Here is a 27,826-nt window from a genome sequence, read left to right as displayed (position 1 = left end):
TTCATATTTAAACTTTTTAAATTTTATATGAAAATTGGTGTTAAAGTATTAGATCCCCTGGAACTGGGGTTACAACTGGGTTGTAAGCTGCCATGTGGGTGCTGGGAATTGAACCCGGGTCTTCTGGAAGAGGCAGTGACTTCAACTGCTGACCCATCTCTCCAGCCCCTAAACTTTGATTTTAAAGAATGTGATTCAGATTCAAACTCAAACTGCAACTTTTGATATGTTGATTATTCTTTTTCTAAAGACCCCACCCCTGATTCTCAAAAATTCTGGCAAAGACGTCAATGAGGCAGACTTACTTGCCAGCAGGCCCAATGCTGGGATGCTTCCTTGCCTTTTATTTTCAAGCTAAAATCTCTCAAAATCGTAGCTTAATTTGAAACCCCAATTTTGGTACTTTATCAAAGACTGGTTTTAGTTGGTTTGTTTGACAGGATTTCTCTGTGTAGACCAGTCTGGCCTTGAACTAAGATCTGCTTTCCTCTGCTGGGATTTGAACCAACATCATACAGCTCAAAGGCTGCAAATATGTTCAAGATCAAGACTGTACTATTAGGACAGAGCATCCCTTATTCCCAAAGGCAGAATATAGGCTCAATCCATGCAGGACCAAATGGTAATTCTCCAATGTCCTACTCCTATACTTTCAAGCCAAAGGCTCTGTCAGATCAATCAGAGGAATAAGATGCAAAGGGAGGAGCTGGAGAGATAGCCAGCTGTTAAGAGTATTCACTACTCTTGCAGAGGACGTTTGGTTCTTAGCAGCTATAGCAGGCAGCTTACAACCACCTCTAACTCCAGCTCTAGAGGACCTGACGCCCTCTTCTGGCCTAATGTGTATAAATTTACACAGACACATATATACACACACATACAGTTTAAAATAAAATCTTAGCTGTGGTAGAGCATACCTTTATACCAGTACTTGGGAGGGAGAGGCAGGAGAATCTTTGAGTTCAAGGCCAGCAGCACCTGAGGCTGGCTGGGAATTACAGTGACTGTCCAATGAAGACAGGAAAGGCAGCCCAAGCGGCCTCAAGGCTGCCTCATTGCTATCAGAAAAAAACAAAATATCCTTCATGCTTCCAGAATTTCACTCTATCATCCTTGAAATCCCACCCAAACCAATCATGAACAAAGAAGGGGTACAGACATTATTATGCGAGAAGCAAGATCTGACTGCAGCTACCACACAGAAAATGCCACTTGGGTCAGCAGGCAATGCAGAGTACACCTCACCTGGGATGCTGCACAGCTGGGCAGAGGAAGAAAAGCAGAAACAAACACATCTTTCTTTTTAGAGTCTACTTTATTTGGTAAAATTCAGAAACTAACAACCAATTCACAGCCCCCTACCTCCTTCTCTGTGAAGAAGGGAGTTCCCCGAGACAAAAGGGCTGTGGCTTGGGAATTATCCACCATCCCAGGTTTCCACTCAGGCAGCCCATGGCCTGATAGGCCTTCAGGCTGATGTTCTCAGAGGCAAGAGAAGAAAGCAAAAGAAAGCTCTCACTTCAACACAATGAAACCCTCTTGACCCTCTTCCCCCTACCTCAACCTCCCCACACCCACAACCTACGTTAAGACAGTAGAGGACGAAGCATGAGTGTGGGTATCACACACATACGTGCACAGAGCTGCTTCTTGGCCAAAGAGCGGCAAAAGTCCCCCTAGAAGGAGCCAACTGGCAATACCATTCAAGGACTAGTGGTCCAAGGTGATGGCTTATAAAAATCCAGGGAGAAAATATTCCACTTTCAGCCCGTTCCTAGGTCTCTAGTGAACTGGTTTTAGTTATAAAAAGCCCTGTTTCCACACAGATCAGCTGTGGCTCTAGGGGCAGGCAGCTCAGGGAAGTCTCCCATGCCAAGAAAACAAGAGTGGGAAAGGGAGGGAAGGAAGGAGGGCAGTGCCTTTAGGGAGGGTCAGGAAAAGAGCCCATCTATCCTTGGCTAATGGATCCGAGTTAGCTCCTCCACGACTTTGATGAGGTCATCTGCAGTTGCTTCTCGCTTCATACCACTGCCATCATCATACTGAAACGAGACAGGAAGAAGGGCCATGTAGACAAGACAGCACGCTCATCTCAGTAGGCTGAGAGATGCCCACTGGCCACCATTGCTGCAGCAAGAAAAAAGGTTTCACCAAAAACCTGGCCCTAGTCCTTAGGGATCTGGTCAGTCAAGCTGGCTGAGTCCTCCGCTACTCAATATTCCCTCCCAGGAGCACCTCCTCAGTAAGCCCTCCTGAACTCCACAACTGGTGACGCTTAGTTCCTCCAGGAATCTAACTCCACCATCTACCTTCTGGTCTTGCTAGAGAGCCCAGGCCTCTTGCTAAAGTGGTGGGGCTAACTTAGGAAGAGCTCATAAGCCTCAACTATACCACCTTTCCCTTTGATTCCTCTTTGGGTAAGCATTATGGAGGGCCACAAAGAGCTACTGGCCCCGTGAATTCTAGGAGAAAAACCTGGAGTAATCAAGTATCCAGAAATGACACCTGTTTACAAGGCCTAGCATGAACACAGCACAGCTCACCTGAAGGTTTGCCACAACCTCCTGCATCTTGGGGCGGCTGATATCTAGGAAACTCTCAATCAGGTCACCATCGATGAAGCCTGTAGCTGGTTCTGTCTTCCGCTCAGTGTGAAAGGATCTCCAGGTGGATAGGTGAGTTAAAGAATGTAGCTGCTCTCACTCATTGCCACCTCTGATCTGAGCAAGAGGGAGTCAGAAGCGGAATAGAAAACAATCTGTTTCTACTAAAACTATATTGCTTTTGGAGAGTTTTGGAATGGAAAAAATGTAAAAATAATTGCTAAATCCATTTAGGGTTACCTTAAAAAAGTGATGGTAAAGCCCAGATAAATATGGATGGTCTCAAAAAGTGTTGCATGTGAATTTGATGTCCATATTACCCAACCTAGTCTAACCTCAAGATCCTTGAATAAACTAATACTTAGGGAGAGAACAGGCTATCTGAATGTGAGCAAAACACCGAGACAGTACCCTCCCTGAGTCAGCCACATAGGCAGAAGCTTTTCCATGCCTTGCCTGGGAGTACCTAAACTGCTCCTGCATAGGAAGGTTTCTGGTGTCCCTAGATGACTGATCCTTTAGTTTCTGGAGTTTCAGTTTCTTTACTCTCCCCTGTTCTTCTGAGCCCTCAAAAGATGTGCTCCTACAGTGATCTGAGCTCTCTTTAAGGTAGACCTTGTAGAGGAACTCAACATAATTGTATATTCCAAGATGAACCATTACAGCTTAGTGTGATTCACTAGATCACCATCCCCTTTACTATTGTGTGTGCCTGAAAATTTTTATACACAAAAACTACAAAGACAGGCTGAGGAGACAGTTTAGTCAGTAAGGTGCTTGCTGCACAAACATGAGGTCCTCAATTTGACACCTAGTAAAAAGCTGCGCATGGGGAACATGCTTATAATCCCAGCACTGGGGAAGCAAAGACAGGAGGGTCACTGGGGCTCACTGCCTAACCAGTCTATCCTACACAGTGAGCTCCAGAGTTCAGTAAGAGACAATGTCCCAAAAACCATGGTAGAAACCTCCCTATGCATACATAACGTTAAAAACAAAAACAACCCTGTTCTGTGCAAAAAACCTAGTAAAACATTTCCGGAAACAGCTATGATAAACTCAGCTCTGCATGTGCTGGAAAGTGCTTCCCAGCAGACAATTCTCTGGGCAGGAAGGATATAAGGAGTGTTCGATCTTGCCCACACTTTTGATGACCTTATTGAGTCGGTTCTGCATGTCCAACAGGAGGTTATACCAGCTCTCTGACAGTGAGGTCACCAGCCCTGAAGAAAGAAGGGGCAGTGAGGTATAGAGCACTTCAGAGCCTAGACAAACCAGGGACAAGCTTGCTGCAGCTGAGTGTGCCCTACAGGAATGACCTTACCTATCATGCCGTTGACTGTGCCAAAGAGCACCGAGCCCTGTGTAGGGGTAGAAGTCTCGCCCAGATTCTGCATAACTAGGGAGCCATGGCAGAACACATTGACAAACTCGCCCAGGTGGAAGAGACCAACCTCCTGTAGGTGCTGCCGCTCCTCATCAGTGGTGGCAGCACTGAAAGACATGAGATGTCACTTTCTGAACCCATTTCCCTAAGGAGGCCTCAACACAGGACCATGTTTGACCAGATACTATGTACTGAATATCCTAAGGAAAACTATCCTGGGAAAACCATTTGGAGGGCAGTCTACAAAGCCTCTAAGTCTTAGAAAAGGAAATTCTAACTATCAAGGGTCACACTTAAGCCCCATATAGCACCCAACTTGCTCAGCCCAACAGATCCAGAGGCCCAGTCCTAACCATGTTCCTGCAAAGGCCACACACCTGTCCTTCTGGCACACAAACAAGTTAAAGGCATTTTCAGCTCCCAGGAAATTGTCATCATCCAAGATTTCCACAGCACTCATCCAGTTGGGATTAAAATCTCGGGCAATCTGAAAATAAACAAGAACAGTAAGTATAGTCTCCAGTGTGTATGGAACCCAGTTGAGATTCATCAAGCTTTTGGTCAGAAGCCAAAGCCTACTTGCAGAAGGTCCAGCCCTGTGTTTAATTACGACCACCTTAGAGATTACCTCTCAGTCCTATCCCCCCTCCCCTCCTCCTCCCACCCTAAAGTTGGCCAACACAGGCCATTGGTTATAATTTCAGGATAAGCAAGGTGGGGGAAGGATACTGAATGTGGTTGAGGGAGGACCTTCATCACTGGACGTGGCCATGCTTTGCCACTCAATACTGGCAAGGAGTCATTGTACGCAAGAATTCTGAGCTCAAGTCCTGCACTACCTCTTCAAAGTTTCCTTCCATGGGCTTGTAGGCAAGTAGCAGCACTGAGCGCATGAGGTCGCCCACCAGGATGAAGTCACCCTTGGTCTTCAGGTAGAGGGCCATGATGTTGTTGTAGTGATTACACTCAGTGCGGAGCTCCTTTTCTGTGGTCCACTCATAGAGCCGCACCTGGGAAGGCACAAGGTATAAGCCTGGGAGCCCAGCCCCGACTCAATCATCCACTCCCTACAGAGTAGGGTAGGTTGGAAAACAGTCTATGTGGTTTATGAGTGAACAGTTATTTCAGTACATATACTGCTGAAATAGGAAAACTGAGTGTAAAAAATTATGAATAGGATTTTTTTAACATAAAAGGAGTCTAAGTAAAGGAGATAATTGTGTAAATTTAACACTGTAAATACCCTTTTTTTGGTTAAAACTGGTAACTAAGCTATAGAAATATCCCTTTTAAAAAAAATCCACCTACACAATCTCCTAATCAGAAAGAATATTACCTATCTGAACCCTTTTGAAACTTGTTTATTCCTGAAATTTTTTGTATGAACCCAATGAGCAGAACAAACGATGGGAAAAGCCAACAAGAAACACTTGTTTGTGATAGAGGACTCTGAAGAACTAGATTCTATGGCCACTTCCAGCTGCCCCAAGGCGGTTTAAAAAACAACAACAAAAAACTATCTTTCCACTGCAATCAATTTCAACCTCTTTCCCAAAAGAAAGAAGGTACTTCATAAACAGTACTTGGCATGGCCCAGGGCTCCACCAGCTTAGCTTATCTGAGCTGACAGGCCTCCCTGGTAGATCCTTCAGGGCACAGATAATCTCACCACAGCTTCTACACATCTATAAACTCCTTGACTGAATGTATTAAGCCATGATCACTTAAGTATTTTGTCCGTCCCCGTCCCCCCCCCCCAGAGTCCTACCCTCCCAGGTTTGCACTCTTAAGGAAAGAAATGTAATGACTAGTAAACCTCATAAGCAAGGTCACTAACCACATTCCCTTCACTCTAATTGAAATGGGGCCTCTTTCTTCATTCATTAGCAATGAAGAAAGGCCATCTTCCATGCTGTCCCCCCCAGCAGCTTTCAGATGTGCGCCCCATGCTGAAGTTCACCTTCCCTGGCATACTTGGAAATAGTCATCTCTTACCTAATCCCTACAACAGGGCTATAATCCTTGGTGACTTTACTGTTCTCAGAAAAGGTCCATTCACTATTACCACCAAGGTACACATCTTTCCTAATTATATACTAGTATTTAAAGCTCAGAATCCATTCTCTATTCCCACTCTTCTGTTATCTCTAAAACACACATGCAACTCCTAACAGAATTAAGGGAGAGACAAAGTGTGCAACCTGAAGCACAAGGCCACATGCTATGAACCTCACCGTGCTGTTGATGCTGGCAAGCAGCTTCCCATTAAACTCCACCATAGAGTACACAGCCCCTTTCACTTCCTTTTCAGCCACAGTCTGTAGTTTTCCTGGGGAACAGGAGAGATACTCTTTAGTCTCTTTTATAAGCTCACGTTTCACCAAGTAAAGAGCATCCCCTGGTTGCCTATCTGGCTTAGATTTGCCTATAACCTCCCTCAACTGAAAAACCAATAGAGTCAGCATATACTGACATGAAGTACAGCTTGAAGCACAAGTCCCTAGACAATGGAAGTGACTCCAGTGGGTACCAAGATCTGCTTCCCACTCCAAGTCATTCTGTTTAGGCTCTGAGATCTTAAGAAGCTACCTGCTTTCCCAGAATTTCATATCCCTCATAATCAGGACACTGCCCACCACTTACCATCTGAATACTGGAACACCACAATACGACCTTGCTTAGGCTCTGCCTCTTCAGGATATACCATGGCTGTGCCCACAATGAAGTATGTGTTGGGGTCTTTGCCCAACTTGCAGGAGACCAGGCTGAGGGCATACTCATTTTGTAGAAACTGATGGGCATGAAGCACTAGGAGAGGAGAGAGATGCCTGTTTAATGACACTTACCTCCATTCGCCCTCACAATCACATGCTTCTGTGAGGCTGTGGTAGTATAAGAACACGTGTCACGTGCTGCCCCTGCCTCTCCAGACTGTCCATTCCCACAGAATGCCCAATGATTCAGATTTGGAACAACTGACAGGTGTCAGTGATATCTTCTCTGCCCCACCCCCAATCTTGCTTATCCCTTAGGAGAGTCTACCACCCTGTCAGGATCCAGAAACATTCCAGAGCCCAGCATAGGCTAGTTTACAGAGAGAATGTAGGTGAAAAGGACAGAAAAGCTCATCTGCACCTTCAAAAGTGTGCTGGTCAATGATGAGGAGGTTGTGCACCTCCACCTCTTCTCCGAACGAGGTCTCGTGAGGAGCAGTACTGCTAGAGAATAGCTTGCTGGAGCTGACGCTGCTGGACAGGGCCTGCCGACAGAGAAAAGGCATGCCATCCCTCTTAAAGCAGAACAGGGGCTGGAGGTGCACAAGGCGGAGCGTGAACTAGAAGGCTGATGCCGGCAAAGCAGCAGAGCCTGATGAACAGAGTGTTTCAGAGTAAGCTGGGGACCTGAAGGTAAAGAGCCAGATCACACATGCAAATGACATGTTGGCCCAAAATCGAAGGATCATGGAAGACAATTCAATAGCAATGTTGCAAGTCAATCATGCAAAACAAAAAAGATGAACTCAAGCAACCTACAAAGCGATGGACTCCACTGTCAACGGGAAAAGTCACTTCAAATAAAAATGGTGAAGAGGCTGATGAGATGACTCAGCAATTAGGAGTACTTGTTGCTCTTAGAGAACCTAGCACCCACATAGTGGCTCTACTAAATAAGTCCCATTCCTACTGCCATCCTTCTTTGCCCACTGTCCTCACCTGGGTGCTGGCACTGGGCCTCAAAGCAGTTGTGCCTCCACTAGTGTCTTGAACTTCAATGCGGCTGGAAAGGACCCCAAAGCACTGAGACACTTCCTGATAGCAAATCTTCCTGCAAAACAAGTATGGGGCAACAGTGGCACTCAAAAGTCTGAGGACTATCTACCTGCTCCCTCTGCATCTCCCCTGGTCTACACTCACCTGGGAGATTCGTAGAGGGGAACTGTGCGAATGTGGAGTTTCTGGATCTCATCGATGGTGCCAATGGTGAGGGTGCTGTTATTGGCCAGTGCCAGACTGGAAAGAAGGCTTGCAGTTTAGAGTGACTTCACAAAGAAAGACTTTCCCAAGACAGAACTACACCAGCTTAACCCCAACTCATACCACTTCACCTGGGAAGAGCTAATTCCGATGCCTGGTTTACCAATGAGGTAAGTCTTCCATAACTGGTCTGAGTGGACCTAACAGCTTTGGCTAAGGTTCAGCCAAGGTTGTGAATCAAGAGTTCTAGGTAGCAAAGTGAATCTCACATACCAAGACTCACTGGCTGGCCCAACCCTCAGTACTTTTAGCCATTCATTTCTATTAAGCACCTTTCCCCATGGCTGCTGAGTGGAACTAGGGAAGTACATAATGATCACTAAATCTAATCTTAAATTAGAATGGTTCTAAATTAAAATGTCAAGTGTGTGGTGGCATACACCTTTAATCCTAGCATTTAGATGGCAGAGGCAGGTGGATCTCTGAGTTCCCTGCCAGCCAGGGTTACAGAGTGAAACCTTGTCATTTCCCATGTTCTCCCTTAAAAAAGACCCTGTCTGAAACTTAATAATGTAAATCACCTGAAAAATTCTTGGACTATAGAGATTATAAAGCCTAACACCTCAGAATCTGAGGTCTCAAAAAATCCCTATGCTGTTCTTTTCAGGATTATACTACCCATTACCCACTCATACTTACTTTGCCAAAGCTTGCAGATGTTTCTAATAAAAATCCCCATCCCATATTTCCCATCACAGTCATTTACTGACTTTGACACTAAGGAAACATAGGCTGCAGTGGAGAGGTCAAGGAGGGTGGGAGAAGCAAGACAATGCCCTCAGTCAGTGATTCCTGCTTAAGAAAACAGGCTCACCTGTCAGGATAGCCATCTGAGTTGAGGGGACACATATAGTTCACCTCTTTGAGGTTGACATTGGAGAAGACCAACTTGTGGTTGCTGCTATAGATGACAGTGGGCCGATCAGAGCAGGCAAAGACGTTGGTGGTAGAAAGAGAACGGAATGTCCTCAACACTGTGGGCTGGGTGCCCAAAGTCACCTTTTTACGGTCACTCAGCAAGCCTGCAGAAAAGTACAGCATGAGAAGGGAAGAAAACAGGACACTAAGCCTGGTTAAGGCTCAAAGTCACATTGCAAGGTTAAGAACACTGTTCCATTCTCTATTTCTGAAAGAGGCGTCACTCAAGTGCTTTTTCTTACCTGTCTCAATGTTGAGCCCAAAGTAGAAAAGAGCCCCATCTCCCAAGGCACAGAGGAGGTAGTGGCTACTCTCAAAGGTGGTCATCAAGATAGACCGAGGAATGATCTCTGTAGGAAAGAGGGACTTTGAATTCTTGTTCCGTATTTTGGCAGGGATCCTAACCCAAGATACCAATAGCACATACCTCCTCCTAGCATCTCCTTGTGCAGTAGCTCAAAGGATGGGAGCTTCAAGATACGGGCTGAAATGTCTGTCCAGAGGCCAATGGCACAAAGTGGGGACAGCCCATTGCTATCCCCTAATGGGGTGATATCCAAGCAAGCCACTTCATGTTCCATCTCTGTGTGGCTAAACCAAGAGAAATGAATATGGCAGAGAAAGGAATCCAGGGACCAAAGAAGCTCCACAGAGGAGAGAATACTAAGCAGACATAAAGACACACATGCACCTGATTTGCCGGAGCTCCTGAGGATGGATCTGAAGGTAGTACAGCGCCCTTCCCACAGCAACAACCACCTGGCTGCTGTTGCATGAGGCCACACTGATGTTCTTGCCCTGAGGCTCTTTCCACTCGCTGACTAAAGCTTTGGGCTCTTGAGAGACCAACCTCACAGATGCTGAAGTGATCTAGAGAAAGTTAACAGATATTCTAAACATTTGCAAAAAGGAGTCAGTGTTATCCCCTAGTTAGAACTACAGTTCTTCTGCCATACAGTCAAGCCACTGGTTCCAGAACCCTCAAGCATACCAAAATCTGCAGATGCCCAAATTTCTCATATAATGGTATAGTACTTGCACATAACCTAAGTTTATCTTTCCATATCCTATAAATCATCTTTTGTTCTGGGGCCGAGGATTAAAGTCAGGGCATTAACTGTTCTACCACTAACTATGCTAATGTACCGAGACCTCTAAATTACTTTATAAGACCTAAAACAATACAAATGCTGGATAAACATTGCTTAGTGAATAATGATACCATCATCCCTTTACACTGCAATTTGTGTGTGTGTGTTTCATGTGTGTTTGGTACAGACATAATTCACAACTGTTTTCTGTTAAATCCACTGTTGGTGGAATTCATGGATATGACTGATGAACGTGGAGTGCCAAATCTGTGTACTTTCCCTCAAAGTCTCTCAATAGTTTAACTACAATAGACATCACTTTTTCTGAAGGAAATTGACCTGAAGCTACTTAATGTTTATACACTCTGTGTGTGGGAGTGTATGTGAGTCTATTTTATAACTGAAGCTTGCTGGGGCAGTGACAACTGCAACAGCCAGAAAGGTATCAATATGCTCAGACCCAGGGACCACCAGGCTCACAGTTTTTCTTAAAATCAGATCCCTAATATATCCATGGTCTCTTCTGGGCACAAGTCATCAAAATTATTTAATGTTCCTTAGCAACAAATGCAAAGCTATACCATAACTTGTTTTGGTGCCTGAGTCTCATGAATACTAAGCACTCACTCTACCACTGAGCTAAACCCTACTCCCTAAAATGAAGCATATATTTATTTTACAACTCCAACAAAAAGCAGGATGACACTATGACTTTTAATTCATCTTAGCCATCAAACTAGAAATCAAAGTTTTTTAATGATAGGTGAGCCAATGTGTCTTCGCACAATATTCAAATAATACTGACAAAGCAAGCACTCATTATCTGGTCTCCTCCCACACATGGCCCACAAACCTACAGAACTTGCCTTCTGGATTTTTAGCAATCTACTTCTGCCAGCTGCCTAAAGGAAAACCAGTAGGTAAAGATGAACAGCTGTTTAATACTCAGGCATTCAAATACCCTGCCTATCACTGGGAAGACCCCTGAGGATGGCAAAGAGAAGGAAAATACAAAAACTGGAAAGTTAGCAGGTCACCCCAAACTTGAAAAGATGGATGAGTTTAGAAACCAAAGTCTCATGGAAAACAGAGACTGATAAGTCATTTGTCCCATTGTGAAGAATGATGCTAAGCAAGGACCAGCATAGAGCAAGTGCTTTACATAATTAATACATGTGGCTAACAGAACTAAATTATTTTTTGTCATTTGTTGTATTTGCTATCCCCTCCCCACACTTTTTTTTTTCAAATATTCTTAGGTAGGGCTAGGCATGGTGGAACATGCCTTTCATCCCAGCACTCGGGAGGCAGAGGCAGGTGGATCTCTGTGCATTCAAGGCAAGCCTGATCTACAGAGTGAGTTCCAGGACAGCTAGGACTATGTAGAGAAAACTTGGTTCAAAGAAACAACAAATATTTTTTGTCAGTATTAAAATTAAGGTAGAAAACAGTGTCTCACAGTGCTAAAAACAAACAAAATTATATTTATCATGGGTATCACTGATACCCATGTGCTGGTGAGAGGAAAACAAAGCTAAAATGATCTACTCCAAAGTTATAAGCTACTTCTACATTAAGAAATCAAATATTTTCAGCTTCCCCTCTCCCCCAGAACTTCTATATTATTTCTAATGCCATAAAAACAGATTAATCTAAAATCTAGTAGTAGCTATCCTGCATTCTAAGTCAGATCTAAGTCACAGTCATTTGTCCCCTCTAACCTGGATAAGTTGCTGATGAGCCACATTGCCACAAAAGAAAGTTTGCTGATCATCCACAAAGCCCATCAGTTCTGTTTCTTCCACTTCCTCTCCATTTAGCATGAGAACTCTGCAGAGCAGAATGGGAAGCTCAGGTTAGCCTGGGACAAGCTTCCCAACTGTGCACCTTCATCCCGTAAGTAAAGCAGCACCAGACCTGCCCTTACCTTGTCTGGCCCACAAAAGAGAGTACCAAAGTGTCATCAGTCTCCCGACTGGGGTCAGATCGCAGTGGCCATAAACCTGGAACAAGGAATAAAACATAGTACACCAAGAGGGGGGCATCCTGTGCAATGAGGGGGACAGAAATTCTTGAGTCACAAGAGTTCTGAGTTGAAATCCATTTTGTTCCTTCCTGGTATTTAGACTCTGAATAAGTCATACTTTTAAAACCACTTACCTAGAATGTGAAGCCCTAGTTAAGATCCCAGCAGGTTTGTGTTTTGTTTTGTTTTTTTTTTTTTGGTTTTTGGTTTTTCGAGACAGGGTTTCTCTGTGGTTTTGGAGCCTGTCCTGGAACTAGCTCTTGTAGACCAGGCTGGTCTCGAACTCACAGAGGTCCGCCTACCTCTGCCTCCCAAGTGCTGGAATTAAAGGCGATCCCAGCAGTTTTTAAAGTATATGCCAAGTCTTACCTTACACCTCTTCTGACCTATTCCCCAAATTAGTACTCAGTAGGAGTTATTGTTTATACTAATGCTTTTACTAGGGAAGATTTGTATTGCAAACAAATACAAATGTGAAACTGATTATCTATCACAATGTCCTACACCTTGCCTTTTAGTTTAACAATACATGCTATAGTTCTATCAAGCCTGTTTCATTTCCTGTACCAGAATACATAACTGGTCAGATGTATCAAAAAGGAGTAAGTTCACATCTCCCACTTTATGCATATGAAGGTTATGGAGAAGCTGTGGGAGAATCACAAAACCTGGCTTGGTGATGACAGTCTCTCTATAAGGAGTGCATAAGCATGTTTACTTCCAACAGCCCAGCTAACAATGTGTTTTAGACTTCTGATAAAGAGGATTGTGGCTGTTTCTTTTCAGAAGAGCCTGGGCAAGCCATGGACAACGTCTTACTATGGAGCCCAGGCTGACTTCACATTCTACATACTTATGTCATACTTAGCTCATTTACTTTTGGTTTGTATTTTACTTTTACTGTAGTTGAAACCTTTTAGCCATCCTTTGCCAATTTGGGGAACAAAAATTTGGTGTTCTTTTTTCTAGATATCATTTAAGTTAGGGAGGTAAGACTTCTAAGATTAAGTCTTACTATTTTAACTATTTTATCTAGACTGTTATTTCTGACCTAGCAAATGTGTTTTTGTTTTGCTTCTGGACAAGTTTTAGCATTTAATAGGGCTGAATTTGTCTATTTTGCTTCTGTATTTGTTGAATGTGTGTCCATTTGCAGGGATGCAAGTACATGGGTACATGGAGGCTGGAGGTTCATACTGGGTGCCTTCTTCACTCTCCAACCTATTTTTCTGAAACAGGATCTTTCAAAACTAGGTATACAACCAAGGAGTAGAATGTTTGCCCAGTCGTAGAGATTCAATCTCCAAAATTGCAAAAAAAAAAAAAAAAAAAAAATCTTCCCCCCTCTCTAAAATTATAAAGAAATTCGTAAATGTCTTTTCCTAGTTCTTCATATAATAGGCCCAAACTTATCTTTCCCAAATGCCTGTCATCATCCTGGTCCTATTCATCTGACGTCTCACAGATCTCATACTGAACTGGAATGCCACCACTGACAACATATTTTCATGTGGAACTATGTCTCTTTCTAGACTTCTGAATCCCAACAGACTCTGCCTATCCATGCACCAACACAATCATTTTAATTTTAAAGGTTCTGCTATGTTGCTCAGATTGGCTCTGATAATCCAAGGTCAAGCAATCCCATGAAAGCCTCCAAGCAGCAGGTGCACTTTATGTGTATACCACCTTTTACAGAATAAGGGGTCAAAACTGGGGCTTCATTTGTGATAGCAAGTACTCTACTACTAAGCTGCATCCACCCTAACTACCAACTCTACTTTCAATCGAGGCTTAGAAACATGCTTGTGTGTGTGTGTATGGGGGGGGGGGGCAGGGGGTATTAGTCTCACTGGTCTTTTCAAAGTTTTTTCTCACTATTCTTTTTCTAAGTGGACTAATTTAGGCCAACAGAAAAAAAAGCTAAGCTATAAAGTATCTCTATATACTTTATAGAAAAACTCAAAGAACATTTTTATGACTTATTTATAGACTTGGCATATCTTTTTCATTAGCCCCTTCCCTTTTATTTTTTTATTTTATTTATTTTTTTTTTGGGGGGGGGGGTTAAGACAGGGTCCCTCTGTGTAGCCCTGGCTGGCCTGGAAACCAGAGATCCTCCTGCCTCTGCCTCTCAAGTGCTGGGATCAAACTCTTTTTTTGATGTTTCCTGAGACAAGATTTCTCTATATAATAGTCCTAGCTGATCTGGAACTCGCTCTAGAGATCAGGCTGGCCTCGAACTCACAGAAATCCACCTGCCTCTGCCTTTTGAGTACTGGGATTAAAGGCGTGCACCACCACCATCTAGCCTATGCACCATCACTGCCTGGCCTAGATCACTCTTTAAGCATGTGTGTATGCAGCGATTAAGAGTACATGGACACATGTGTACCTCTGGAGGATTGAAGCTGGCACTGGGTATCTTTCTCAATAGCTTTCCAACTAATTTATTGAAGCAATCTCTTGTTGAATATGGAAATAGCCAATTCCAGCTATTCTAACTAGCTAGTTTGTCCTGGGGATCCGGATTCTGCCCATCATACCTTTTACATGGGTCTAGGAATCTGAACCCTAGTTCCCACACATTCAGGAAAGCACTTTATCCACTGAGCCATCTCCCCAATACTTTACTCAATCCACTTTTTAATCCTTTAGTAGTAAAGTTCTCCTTGTAACACGCTTCATATGATTCTTATTTAAAGTATTATTCCTGGAGTTTGGGGTATTTTTACTTTTTTTTGTGATTTGCCTTTTCTCTCAATTCTACTTCTAATTAACTGTGCTTACCTGAAAGCTGTTTGTTTCAGTTTGTTCCTCTGATCACCTGTTTCCTTAACACATCTGAATTGTCTACAGTGTTTCAGTTGATTCTTCAGTTTTGTAGTTAAATGTTCACTTTCTTTCTAAATCCATGTAACTGTTTAGAGCCTGACTTACTTTTTTGGAGCTGTGCCTCCTGCACACAACTCTGAACTGGCTTTGCTATATGATTTAGTGTGATCACTTCCTTCATAACAGATGAGGTTAGCTCATTCACACTTGTTGATGAGGCAGATGTTTGGTACCACTCTGTCATGATTTTAGGTTACCCTAACCCTAACCCCTTTTGAGAGAGGGTTTCTCTACATAGGCCTGGCTGTCCTAGAACTCAGATATCCCCCTGCCTGTGCTAGGATTAAAGGTGTGCATTACTATGCCAAATTTGTTTATACTTAAGAAGTCTCATTAGACAGCCTTTCCTTTTCCTGTCAGTTCCCTACAGTTAGTGACTGCTTCCACATTAAACTACACTGGTACCCAATTTTAACCATTAAAGCTTTCATTTGTACTTTAAACAAGCATTTCGATGCATGGTCTGTCGTCACTTTTCTTACTCCTCATCTGATGTTGTCTTTTAGCTCTCACCAAAATGACTTCACAACATGTAATGAAGCCAAAGGCCAAAGTCACTCAAGTAAGAGCTGCATCCTTTGTCCACCAGAGGCTACCTTTGATGCCTGGTAAGTCAATGCTGGCATGCTCATGGATTCCAATTCCGTTCCGGATGATCCGCAAGGAACCTTCCTTGAAAGCCCCAGAGCAAGTGACCAGCTGCAAATAGAGAAAAGGTTTCTCAAGAACCCCTCAAGAGAACATGCCAGCCCTAAATCCCATGACCCTACTGTGGAACCACATCTGAGACTACATTAGATGTTGATCTTCAGAGCCCCTCAAATTTACCAAGCAGACAAGATATCCTAGTTCAAAAAGCAAAAATTTCCCATCGCTGCTCCTAGCAAGCTTGCGTAGAACCTGGAACCTGGTTTACTACAAAGAGCTAGAGTCAGACACAATAACTTACTATTTACAAGATAACCTTGGGTAAATTACTCCACCTTTCTCAGTCTTAAGTTTCCCCAATTCTGGGATAACCAAGAATGTATCTAACAAGGTGCTCATTAAATTACAGGTGATAAAGAGTGTCACACCAAGATAGACACACAATAATGGTAGGTATCCTCACATCATCATGATTAGCAAACAGGACCTTATTATTTTCAATGTACACTCCTCATTCTAGATAAGCAAACAAGGACAGCTGAATAAGCAACCAAGCATCTATTTCCAGAGGACTCCCTTACCTGACCCTGTCCCTGCCTCTCCAGGTCCACCACACACATATCCACGATAGGTCCTAAATTGGTAAAGGTTTCCATGGCCACTACGTAAGAGCCTTGTTCATTGCTGTCAACATTGAGCTAAGAGGAAAAGAACAATGTTAGTTCCAGAACATCCCTAATTATTCAAAAGAAACTCTCGATCCTCCTAGATCTGTCTTTTGTATTCCAAAAGATACTTACAGAAGGGGATTGCTGCCAAACAAACCCGTCCCCACTACCAGGCAACAAATCTGAACCTGGAGTCGTGCACAGCATCAGATAAGCAATTAAATCAAAATGTTCAGGTGGTGCATGCCTTTAACCCCAGCACTTGGGAGGCAGACAGGCAGATCTCTGAGCTAGAGGCCAGCTTGTTCTACATAGTGACTTCAGACCAGCCAGGGCTACCTAAAGAAATGTTATTTCAAAAAAATACCAAACAAACAAATCAATTAAATTAAAATATTTAAAAGCATTTTCCTAGGGAAAATGTCCAAAGTTTAAAGAAGGGAATAATCTATTACATTAGACCATGACCCACTTCAGGGTAAAAGCTGAGTCTTGTTCATCATTGAATGTATAGGGAACGTCACTCTGCCAGACATGTTTACTAAAGAATCACTAAGACACAGGTTAAAAGTTAAATTAATCAAGCAAAGCGGTAGATAGAAGAGATGTGGATAAACAAGAAAGTGCTGAGAGACAACAAATGAATTTAAGAAAAAAATAATAAGTACAGTGAAAAGAAAACTAGGAGGATGTTTTCTCACCTTTACAAGCTGGGAGTCACCTAGGCGAGACCCAACAAATACAACACCATTATCGAGGTATGTTAGGCACTCTGCAATGGAGGTCTAGAAGGAAGTCGGCAGATAGCAGAAATTAGAACCCTTTAAGGTCACAAGTATTGTCCTACCCTACCAAGTGACTCCTGAGAGACCACCCCCACAAGCCGTAATTTAGTAAACAATTCTTCAGATCTCTAGGACACATTAATCACGTGTCTTTACATCCCTCAATTTTCTGACTGTCCACTTCTGTTCCACCCAGAAAAACCCACAGCTTGTTTTGTAGGTGCTAGTTCCAAGCAGTAACTTTAAAGCCAACACCTCTAGTCTACATAAAATAATTAGAAACCTCTCAAAGTCACTCACTGCGTGGTAAGTATTAAGCTTTTCCAGAAGAGGGCTAGGGAGAGGCTGAATATAAACAAGGTACAATGATACATATGCATGCAAATGTCAATAATTAAAAATAATAAAGCCAGGTAGTGGTGCATACACCTTTAATACCAGTACTTGGGAGGCAGAGGCAAGCAGATCTTTGTGAATTAGTTTGGTCTACAGAACAAGTTCTAGGACAGCCAGGACTACACAGAGAAACTGTCTCAATAGATCAAAATAGTAATAATAAACATAAAAACAAAACTTTAAAAAAGCATTAAGTCTTTAAGGAACTCCTCCCAGATTTCATATCAACATTAATCTGTAGTCTTTTTATACTTCAGTTTCCTTTCCTCTTTTTATGCTTGTGCTTTTGGTACTTTTGTTTTTTATTTTTTATTTTTGTTTTATTTTTTTTTGTTTTAACATCCCAAAGTGTCCCCTCCCTCCTTCCCTTCCATCCACTTCTGTTTCTCTTCAGATACAGGTGGGCCTCCCATGAATATCAGCCAACCGTAGTACATCAAGTTTCAGTGAAACTAGGCACCTCTTCTTCTAATAAGGCTGGATAAGGCAATCCGGCCGGAAAGAGGAAAGGGTCCCAAAAGCAGACGAATTTCACAAGACCAACTTACACAACTGTAAACATATGCCGAGGGCCTAGGTCTTTGGGCTGTTTGTTTTTTTAAGCTTTGTTTTATTGTTTTGCAGGGGCAGGAGTGTGTATGTGGTGGGGGGTGTGCTAAGCTATGTAGCTCAGGCTAGCCTTGAACTTCCTACTATCCTGCCGTAGCCTAAGCGCTAAGATCAGGTGTAATACACTACATTCAGTCATTTCACTTTCTTTTTACATTTCAGAGACCACCCAGCCGCATGTGAAATTCTCCTATAGCTAATTTATTTAACTCATTCAAAGACCAACCTCCCCGCTCCCCAAAAGCCAGGCATGGTAGCACATGCCTTTAACCCAAACACTCAGGAGGCAAAAGCAGGTGGACCTCTTTGAGTTTGAGGCCAGTCTGGTCTACAGAGAGAGTTCCAAGACAGCCATGGCTACAGAGAAACCCTGTCTGACAAAAAAACAAAACAAAACCCAACTTCCACAGATGAACTGATGACACCTCACTAGGTCTCGTGCATGACCACACATCTGGAAGAATGAGACAAGAGCAGGGACAAGTCCTACCTCTCCGAGGAGTTCCACTCGGAGATCCTTGAGGGTGACAGTGCCGTCCATCTGCTCCTCCTTTTCTAAAAGCAGCATGAAGAGCCGTCCTTCCATATCTCCCAGAAGGTATCGTGAGCCATTAGGATCCACCCGATTATGGCACACAATAGTGCTTTGCTGCAAACAAGAAGGAGCAGTCATTACAGCCCAAACCAGAAGCCTTTAGTAATGCCTTTGAAACCCTACCAGGCCACTGCTTTGTCCAAGTTCAAGTCACTTTATCCCCAAAGAAATCAGATTATAAGACATGTAAGACAAGCCGGGAGATGGTGCGCACGCCTTTAGTCCCAGCACTCGGGAGGCAGAGGCAGGCGGATCTCTGTGAGTTCGAGACCAGCCTGGTCTACAGAGCAAGTTCCAGGACAGGCTCCAAAGCCACAGAGAAACCCTGTCTCAAAAAACAAAAAACAAAAAAGACATGTAAGACAGTAAATAGGGCTCGCAGGCCGTAGATTCCAGACTGGCAGTGGAGAGCGGAGAGGATGGCGCTGCACTGGGGCATCGTGTCAGCTGGCTTAATCGCCAGCGACTTTACGACCGTGCTGAGCTCACTGCCTCCCTCGGAGCACCAGGTGGTGGCAGTGGCTGCGAGGGACCTGAACCGGGCAAAGGAGTTTGCCCAGAAATACAACATCCCCAAGGCTTATGGCTCCTATGAGGAGTTAGCAAAGGACCCAAACATGGAGGTGGCCTACGTTGGCACCCAGCACCCCCAGCACAAGGCAGTGGTACTTCTCTGCCTGGCAGCGGGCAAGGCCATCCTATACGAGAAACCCATGGGCGTGAATGCAGCCAAAGTTTGGGAGATGGTGGCAGAGGCCCGTTCTCGGGGCATCTTTCTTATGGAGGCCATCTGGAGCCGGTTTTTACCTGCTATGGAGGCTCTGAGGGAAGTTTTGGCCCAAGGAACTGTCGGGGACCTAGGAGTGGCCCGGGCAGAATTTGGGGCAGAATTGAGCCATTTACCCCGATCCACAGATTAGAGCCAGGCCGGCGGCAGCCTGTTGGACCTAGGCATCTACTGTGTGCCTATGGTCTTTGGTGCGCAGAAGCCAGAGAAGGTTTCAGCCGTAGGAAGGATCCATGAAACAGGTGTGGACGACACCGTTAGTGTGCTACTTCAGTCCCCAGGAGGGGTCCACGGCAGCTTCACCTGTAGCATCACCTCCAACCTCCCCAACACAGCATACGTGATTGGCACCAAGGGCATGGCCCAGATTTGCAAAACATGGTGCCCAACGGAGCTGGTAGTGAATGGTGAGCGTAAAGAGTTCCCTCCACCTGCCCTCAGGAAAAACTACAATTTTTTAAATGGATCATGCATGAGTTATGAAGCGAACCACGTCCGCGAGCACCTGCGCAAAGGTCTTAATTGGAAAGTCCTGTAGTTCCTCTGGCAGAGAGTGAGCTCTTGGATGAAATTCTTGAGGAGGCGAGGAAGGCCATTGGAGTCACCTTCCCCCAGGACAAATGATGGTGCAGCTCCTGGGTTGGACACGGCAAGCAATAATTTTTCCTACTTGGGACGCTCTAGCTTGACCCTCATTGCTTTGGAGTTATTTTTGCAAAACAGCCCGAGCTTTCCCGTTGGAGAAAGCCCTTTCTGGGCTCTTGAGAGTCACCGGCCTCTTGATGTTCTTCCTGCACATTCTGTCATCACCTGTCCTCACACTCACTAGGATGCAGCTCTGGGAAGTGTGAGTTGATACAGATGTCTTTCTGTATGCTGTGAATATGTTTTGCTCTCATTGGTTGACAAATAAAGCTGCTTTGGCCTATGGCAAGTCAGGATAGAGCCAGGTGAGAAATCCAAGGAGAGATACAGGAAAAAAAGGGCAGACTCAAGAGAGACGCCATCCAGCTGCCCAAGAACAACATGCCAGCAGATCAGTAATGCCACAGCCACGTGGCAATACTCAGATTAATAGAAATGGGTTAATTTAAATGTAAGAGCTAGGGGCTGGAGAGATGGCTCAGTGGTTAAGAGTACTGACTGCTCTACCAGAGGATCCGGGTTCAATTTCCAGCACCCACATGGCAGCTCACAACTGTCTGAAGATGCAGTTGCAGAGGATCTGACACCTTCACACCAATGCAAATAAAGTTAAATAAACCATAAAAAAATTAAATGTAAGAGCTAGCTAGTTATAAGCCTAAGCCATAGGCCAAACATTTATTTATTTATTTATTTATTTATTTATTTATTTTGGTTTTTCAAGACAGGGTTTCTCTGTGGTTTTGGAGCCTGTCCTGGAACTAGCTCTTGTAGACCAGGCTGGTCTCGAACTCCCAGAGATCCACCTGCCTCTGCCTCCCAAGTGCTAGGATTAAGGTGTGCGCCACCACCGCCCGGCTCACATAAAAAAAAAAAAAAGGCATCCCTTACACTATGAAGATAATTTTCTAGAGGGGTCAATTAATATACCTTAAATTTTACTCATACATTCTATGGCAAACAGAAATAGAGACCTGGAACAAAAGAACTTAAGGTATAGCTCAGTGTTACAGTTTTCAGCTAGAATATGTGAGGATCTGGGTTCAACCCCCACTCTCCAAAAAATGAAAATAAAAACAAAAACCCACACATATGCATGTGGAAAACACAATAATAAGCATGTAATGCATATATTCACTGCACTACAAAAGCTGCCACAGATAACCTATACTCAAAAAGAAAATAAAGACTAAGCTTTTATGGTCTAACTTTCACGGCTTAAAGTAGTGAGACTTAAAATTTTTACGAATAATTTCAGTTTTTAATTTTACATATATGGGTATTTTGCCAGAATGCATTATGTCTGCACACCACATATGTGCCGTGTCACATGGAAGCCAGAAGAGCCATCAGATCTTCTGGAACTGGAGTTACAGACAGTTGTGAACTGCCATATGCATGCTGGGAATAAAACCTGGGTCTTCTCAAAGAGGAGCCAGAGCTCTTAAAGCACTGTGCCATTTCTCTAGCCCCCATATGACTCATCTCTAAAAGTCTATATAATTTATCAATGTATTAAGCCCTAAAAATACTACATGCAATAGAATCTGCTAAAAATTTTCTTTTCCTTGGTGGTGGGGGATTAAGCCCAAAGCCTCTTACATGCTGGGTATGTACTCTACAGCTGAGTAAATTTTAAACATCAAACCTTCCCTTCTTAATGTTACAGTGTTTCAAAACAGTAAGCAGTATTTCTCCTAGTTATCAACAAAGCTAAGCAAAAACAGGCTACTCTACATGTCCCAAGAATAACCAACTTATTATGTACACAGCGACCAATGTGATAGATATGTATGAATCTCTTCTTGACAGATGGAGATAAAGGGAGGACCCCAATTAAGAACAAGGGAAATAAAGGTACAAGCAAGAAAAAGTTAAAACATTTGCTCACCTTGATGATAGGAGGAGCAATTGCCAGGTATTTATCACCATTATGGTAGGTGATTGATTCCTGTCCAATGATGATGGCACCTCCAAAAGGCTCTGGGACTACAGAAGAAAATCAGCATCATTAAAAGGCTCAGTAGTTTGGATCTTTTAAGAGAGGCAGCAAAGGCATTGGTTCAGCTATTAAGACAAATTGTCATTTTAAAAAGGACATCAAAAACCCAAGAAATATTACCATACATGTAGGCTTGTGAGAGTCCCATCTTAGACATCCTAGACTTGTCATCCTCTAACTTTGGTGGTACTAAGCACCAGGGTGTCCTCAAGCTAAGTAGACAGATATTCTACCACTTAACTACATACTGGAACTCTATTTTGTTTATTTTAAGATGGCAATTCTTACTACACTATCCACACTGGTGTTAAACTCCTAAGTTCAAGTGATTCCCAAGCCTCAGTCTACTGAATTTACAGGCATTTGGCTTTTTTTTTTCTTGGTGCTTTGTAGTTCGGAAGGGTAGGGAGTAGTCTCAATGCTCTTCCATATGCACCTCTACCCTTGCCCAGTTTCTCTCCTATACTTCTGACCTTTTCTAACAAAAGGCTTTTACTTGTTTCCTTGTCTCTACTCTTGTTCCTACATCAATATCACCTTTAAGAAGAGTTAATATTGGGCTGGAGAGATGGCTCAGTGGTTAAGAGCATTGCCTGCTCTTCCAAAGGTCCTGAGTTCAATTCCCAGCAACCACATGTGGCTCACAACCATCTGTAAAGAGGTCTGGTGCCCTCTTCTGGCCTGCAGACATGCACACAGAATATTGTATAATAAATAAATAAATAAATATTTAAAAAAAAAAGAAGAGTTAATATTGTTTTAGGATTTTAAAGTAAAATAGACAACATAAGGGAGTAGAGTATAAGAGGAAGAGTGATAGGCTTTTCCACTTATGTGCAGGCCTAGGCAAGCCCCACTGGCCTATTTCCTCATCTGTGAAAGAAGTCAGATTAGATAAGCTCCATTGGGTCCCTTCAGTAATGATGAGACACAACTCAACATGACACTCTGCAAATTCATCTCAGTGTCTTACAATCAATGCCTATACCTCGAAAGCAAAGTTATAATTTTGGGGGAGAAATAAAACAAAATCTTCAAAGTCAGAAATGGACCAGGCGTGGTGGCACACACCTTTAATCCCAGCACTTGGGAGGTAGAGGCAGGAGGATCTCTGTGAGTTCAGGCCCAGACTGGTCTACAAAATGAGTTCCAGGACAGCCAAGAAGAGTACACAGAGAAACCCGTCGTGAAAAACCAAAAAAGAAAATAAAAAGGGGGAAAAATATGAGAATGGAAAAAAAACATTTGGGAAGGAGACTCAGGGGAGGTAAAACCATAAGAGCTCACCACTGTGCACTAAAATGGCAGATGGAGATGAGAAAGAAAACCAGATCAGACAAGGGATACAACTTCCCCCAAATCCACCAACCTGCGATCACCATTGAAGCTTCAGCTTCTACATTCTCCTGTTTCCAAGGGCCCTTGTTGAACTCCTTCTCTCGCAGAGACACCTCATAGGTTTTCACATGCCGCCCCTGAGGATCCTTGGGTGGAAAGGGTGGAACTGTTAGTCGTTAAGGCAACCCAGACGGTAAGGGTCCTGTAAGGGACAAGCCACCACCACCCAGGATTTGATAATCCTGTCACACCAACCTTCCTGTCCTCATCTGTCAGAATACCTGCTGAGCCTGTGATTAGTTTCTGAGCAGACTACAGGGTCTAAAATGTGCTGTTTGTAATAATAATTCAAGCAACCAGTGAAGTTCAAATGGGAACTGAATTTGCCACACTGTAACACAGAACTGAGAGGTAAACCCTGGGGCTGCACTGTAAGTTCTTCACTTGTTCTCAAGGAATTTACCAAACAACTAAAGAGAGAAAGACACTGAAGCTAAATCTTAAGATTAAAAAGAATGTTTTGACAATTCCTTTTCCCCCATTTTTTATGTGTGAGGATGCATCTACACATGTGCACGTGAATCTGGAGGTACAAGGCTGATGTTGGGAAATACCCTTTCATCTTATTAAGACGGGGTCTCTCAATCAAACCTAGAATGTGCTAGCCTTGCCAGCCAGCCTGTTCCTGGGGAGCCCTGTCTCTGCCTTCTAAGGCTGGAATTACAGGTAGGCTACACACCCACTAGTCCTTCCATGGGTGCTGGGGATAAGAACTCTGGTCTAAGTGCTCACACAGCAAGCTCTTTAACCACTGAGCCATCTACCCAGACCCTGTTTTGACACAACTCTCAAGAGTACTCTGAAGAAGTAACCACAGAGACAACAGAACTTATCGCTCCCTTAAAGGTAGTCAAAAATGCTTCAGTCCCGCCACTGTCAACTCCATCTTCCTCTCCTTTTTCTGAATCGTGACTCTTCCCCTTTTTTTGTTTTTCGAGACAGGGTTTCTCTGTGGTTTTGGAGCCTGTCCTGGAACTAGCCTTGTAGACCAGGCTGGCCTGGAATTCACAGAGATCCGCCTGCCTCTGCCTCCCGAGTGCTGGGATTAAAGGCGTGCGCCACCACCGCCCGGCTCCCCTCCTTTTTTGGAATCATGACTCACATCAGTCTCGGAGCTGCCAGAGTCACGTTTAAGAGGCTAAAGAGCAGGGGAGAAAACGACATTCAGCCAACAGAAGATGGCTTCAATCAAGCTCAGACCAAAGTCTAAGAAACCATGGAAGGAATTTAACATGTTCCAACGCAAGGAGCACACCTCAGCCACTGTGAAGTACTTAGCAAAGCACCTTTCACAGAAGGCGCCTAGTACTCAACTGCTGGCATAGTCAGTCACTTTTAGTTGATAAACTTTTCCATCCATCTTCACAAAAAGTTCAAGTGAAGATGGATTTGGGCCTCTGAGATAGAGAGAAATGAAGAGCATTCACAAGTGGCATCCCTGGGAACAGCCAGGGCCAGAATCAGCCCCATGTAATCAACAACATTGTTTTAGTGACCTGATATTTATAAAAACTGAAAAAAGAAAAGAAATTCGAAGGGTTTTTTTTTTATCTCAGTTCTGATAGTTAATAAGTAAGATAAATAAAATTAACCTCAACTAGTTTCAGCTTTACTCAACCTTACGTTAATCAGTCCCAGGACTATAGCATTATGGTGATACCAAAAATATAAAATACCACATACCATATTTCCATTACTCTGCAGGGCTATCTATGTAAGTGTTCTCAGGTGCATTATACTCTACCATCCAGCATGGAAGTAGACCATCATTTTCTTCTGTCATTTATGGGACCATAGGCAAGTAACCTGACCTCATGTAGCCTGGCCCTTTGTTAAAGGCTGAGATTTACCAAGATGTAGGCATGTTAGTCTGGATGTCTGTGCCCCACCCCCACTTAACAAATCTGAACTAGAGAACAGCTGCCCAGGATCAGCTCTGCTAAAGTTTTAGGCACTGACTAAAATAGAAGTCAAGAGCCAGCAAGTCACCAGAAAAAGAGTGCTAGACAACATGTGAACCTCTTTCAAAGACTAAAGTAAGGCACTACCCAAGGTATTTTCTCTTGGCTTGTAAAGGCAAGTTTTCAATCATTTCTCTACAGCCAAGTTTTTATAATCCTCTAGCATGCTGGTAAGAGACTCAAAGGATAAACTAGGTCACTCTATAAAATCCCCAAGGCCTACAACTGGAGTACAATCTCCGGATTAAAACCTGCTATAAACCCAGCAGCATTTGCTGATCCCAATACTATTACACCCAAAAAAGCAAAAAAGGAAAAAAAATCTGACCCACATTAACTGTTTTGGTCAAATGTTTTAGAAAATAAGCAACACTTCTCCCTGCCCTGCTACCAAATTCAGCAGACATTCCTTTGGCAAAAATCCCACTCCCACCATTCCAAACCAGTTTCTCCCTCTTTTTCCTCGGGTCCTGTACCTGGTAGACAAAGCAAATGGTAGGTGCTTGACAACCATACAGGAACTTGACATCAATGACGTGCAATTCTTCTAGGCGGATGTTAAAGGCCTTGAGCTCTTTGTTGTCTCTGTCCAGGGGAATGACCTTGAAAAGGCCATCGTAGAGTCGCAGGCCAATCATTCGGCACTCAGGGTCAATGATACCAATGATGCCAGTCTCTGAGGGGCGACCAATACGGTCCTGTGGGGGGAAAAACCCCTGGAATTAGGGAAGAAGCTCAGTAGTCAAAGCAGAAGATACTGGGTGGGTACAATGCTTTCCCAGGCAGATGAGAGCACCTGACATAGTTTGGTAGCCCAAACACCAACACATTTGTTTTTCTCATGAGTGGCTAGGTGAATTATTCACTTTTCCTTGGACTAGCTAGCCAATTCAAGCCATGTGGGCTTACTTGTTTCTCTCATTATAGTGCGATGCCCTGACATTTCACTGTTCATCACTGAAACCTGACAGCCCTACCAGAAAAATTGATCATCTTAAAGTAGCCACCTCACCTGGACATTGCCATGGGCTCTTGTAATGATGTCAATGCTTTCGCCATTCTGCTTATACTCCAGGATGCAGGCATTGTACTTAGCAGTCAAGATGAACAGCAGGTCTTTGTTCTCCCCCTGAAATCCAACATTTTAGGGTCAAAAGAAGGTCTTTCAAAAACAAGAACAACCTGCCCAGCCTTTTAAACATTCCTTAAGCATGCTATGCCTTTAAAGGACTTTCCAAAGCCTACTATCCCCACCGAGAAAACACTCAGTCCGCCCGTTACAGGACAAAAGCTCACACAAGCCCTAAGGGGATGTACAAAAGGCCAGACTGAAGCTGGTAAACATCTCGTCCTTGCTATCACAGTTCTCCATCTCTAGGCTCTGTAAACAAGAGGTTCTCATCTATTCTAACCTAAAATTCATCTTACTCAATTCAAATTCTGAAAGAAAAATGCAGTGTTTCTCCCTCACCAAAGTATTTGGAGAGAAAAATCTGTAGTAACATTTAAATCTACAGTCGATCTGCAAAGTCTTACTACCTTGGTCCTCAAAAACACTGTTTTCACAATCGTTCTAGTTGTGATGGCGAAACTGTTAAGATAACCGGTTATGGCTGGGTGGTGGGAGGTAGAGGCGCTTGTCAGAGCTCTGTGAGTTTAAGGTCAGCCTGGTCTGAAAAATCAAGTTCCAGGACAGCTAGGACTACAGAGAAACCCTGTCTCAAGAAAAAAAAAAAAAAAAGAAACCAACTTGGGAGTTTTCCTCCTTATAAACCTCTCCTTATAGGAAACTTGCAAAAGAGTGCTTCTCTACTTAAGCCGTCACCCCAAAGAATCATATAAAACACACAACTAAAGGTTCTTTCATTGTCTGTCCCAACTAAGAACACTTACCTTGGGCCTGTAAAGCTCCATGACTGCAATCTTCCCATACATGCCCACCTCTTTGACTGGCCGAAGGCCTTCTGCAGTGACCACATAGATCTCTAATCTTGTGTTTTTAGCAATCAACAGGTTCAGATCTTCCGCAGAAGTAAAGTGTCCTGAAAGAAGAGAGCCTCTTAACTTTGGAAGATGGAGGATGGGTCTTTCCAGTACCTCTTAAGGCTACCTAAGTACCTTTACCTTGCCTCCTCACCAAACACAGCACCTCAATGTCTCACTTCACATTCAACAAAATACATCCTTAATTAGGCTTTTAAAAAAATGTACCATATAATGGGCAACAGCCTGTCTCAACAGGTTATAAACACGAAAACCCTTCTGATGGTTCTGTTGGGGTTTCCTTTCTAAATTAGAACAGCAGACAGTAATTGAAGCGGATGGCTAAAAGGTGTGTCTCATTGAGTTCCCATCCAAAGCCTCCCAGAACCTTCGCA

General features: G+C 43.5%; 1 protein-coding gene and 1 pseudogene across 1 annotated transcript in view; one reads left to right on the top strand and one right to left on the bottom strand.

Moving 5' to 3' along the window:
• Positions 1 to 1,296: 1,296 nt before the first annotated feature.
• The window catches only part of Ddb1 (damage specific DNA binding protein 1), a 27,573-nt gene continuing 1,043 nt past the window's right edge, over positions 1,297 to 27,826 (bottom strand). Inside the window, exons 2-27 of the mRNA XM_075973496.1 lie at positions 27,342 to 27,490; positions 26,461 to 26,577; positions 25,925 to 26,146; positions 23,459 to 23,573; positions 21,979 to 22,076; positions 18,551 to 18,709; positions 16,972 to 17,055; positions 16,184 to 16,300; positions 15,551 to 15,653; positions 11,961 to 12,036; positions 11,755 to 11,863; positions 9,634 to 9,812; positions 9,370 to 9,533; positions 9,185 to 9,292; positions 8,839 to 9,046; positions 7,905 to 8,000; positions 7,704 to 7,815; positions 7,126 to 7,249; positions 6,634 to 6,798; positions 6,225 to 6,319; positions 4,830 to 5,000; positions 4,368 to 4,477; positions 3,928 to 4,097; positions 3,724 to 3,826; positions 2,544 to 2,667; positions 1,297 to 2,042 (exon numbers count right to left, since the gene is read on the bottom strand). Of these exons, the coding sequence (XP_075829611.1) occupies positions 1,959 to 2,042; positions 2,544 to 2,667; positions 3,724 to 3,826; positions 3,928 to 4,097; positions 4,368 to 4,477; positions 4,830 to 5,000; positions 6,225 to 6,319; positions 6,634 to 6,798; positions 7,126 to 7,249; positions 7,704 to 7,815; positions 7,905 to 8,000; positions 8,839 to 9,046; positions 9,185 to 9,292; positions 9,370 to 9,533; positions 9,634 to 9,812; positions 11,755 to 11,863; positions 11,961 to 12,036; positions 15,551 to 15,653; positions 16,184 to 16,300; positions 16,972 to 17,055; positions 18,551 to 18,709; positions 21,979 to 22,076; positions 23,459 to 23,573; positions 25,925 to 26,146; positions 26,461 to 26,577; positions 27,342 to 27,490 (3,362 nt within the window). The 3' untranslated portion in view covers positions 1,297 to 1,958. The remainder of the gene's footprint in view (positions 2,043 to 2,543; positions 2,668 to 3,723; positions 3,827 to 3,927; positions 4,098 to 4,367; positions 4,478 to 4,829; positions 5,001 to 6,224; positions 6,320 to 6,633; positions 6,799 to 7,125; positions 7,250 to 7,703; positions 7,816 to 7,904; positions 8,001 to 8,838; positions 9,047 to 9,184; positions 9,293 to 9,369; positions 9,534 to 9,633; positions 9,813 to 11,754; positions 11,864 to 11,960; positions 12,037 to 15,550; positions 15,654 to 16,183; positions 16,301 to 16,971; positions 17,056 to 18,550; positions 18,710 to 21,978; positions 22,077 to 23,458; positions 23,574 to 25,924; positions 26,147 to 26,460; positions 26,578 to 27,341; positions 27,491 to 27,826) is intronic.
• Positions 19,037 to 20,210, top strand: LOC142850221 (trans-1,2-dihydrobenzene-1,2-diol dehydrogenase pseudogene; annotated as a pseudogene).

Source organism: Microtus pennsylvanicus, chromosome 5 (genome assembly GCF_037038515.1).
Source record: "Microtus pennsylvanicus isolate mMicPen1 chromosome 5, mMicPen1.hap1, whole genome shotgun sequence".
NCBI classification, from domain to species: domain Eukaryota; kingdom Metazoa; phylum Chordata; class Mammalia; order Rodentia; family Cricetidae; genus Microtus; species Microtus pennsylvanicus.
Note: the sequence above shows the minus strand (reverse complement) of the source record. Positions and strands in the feature narration are given on the sequence as shown.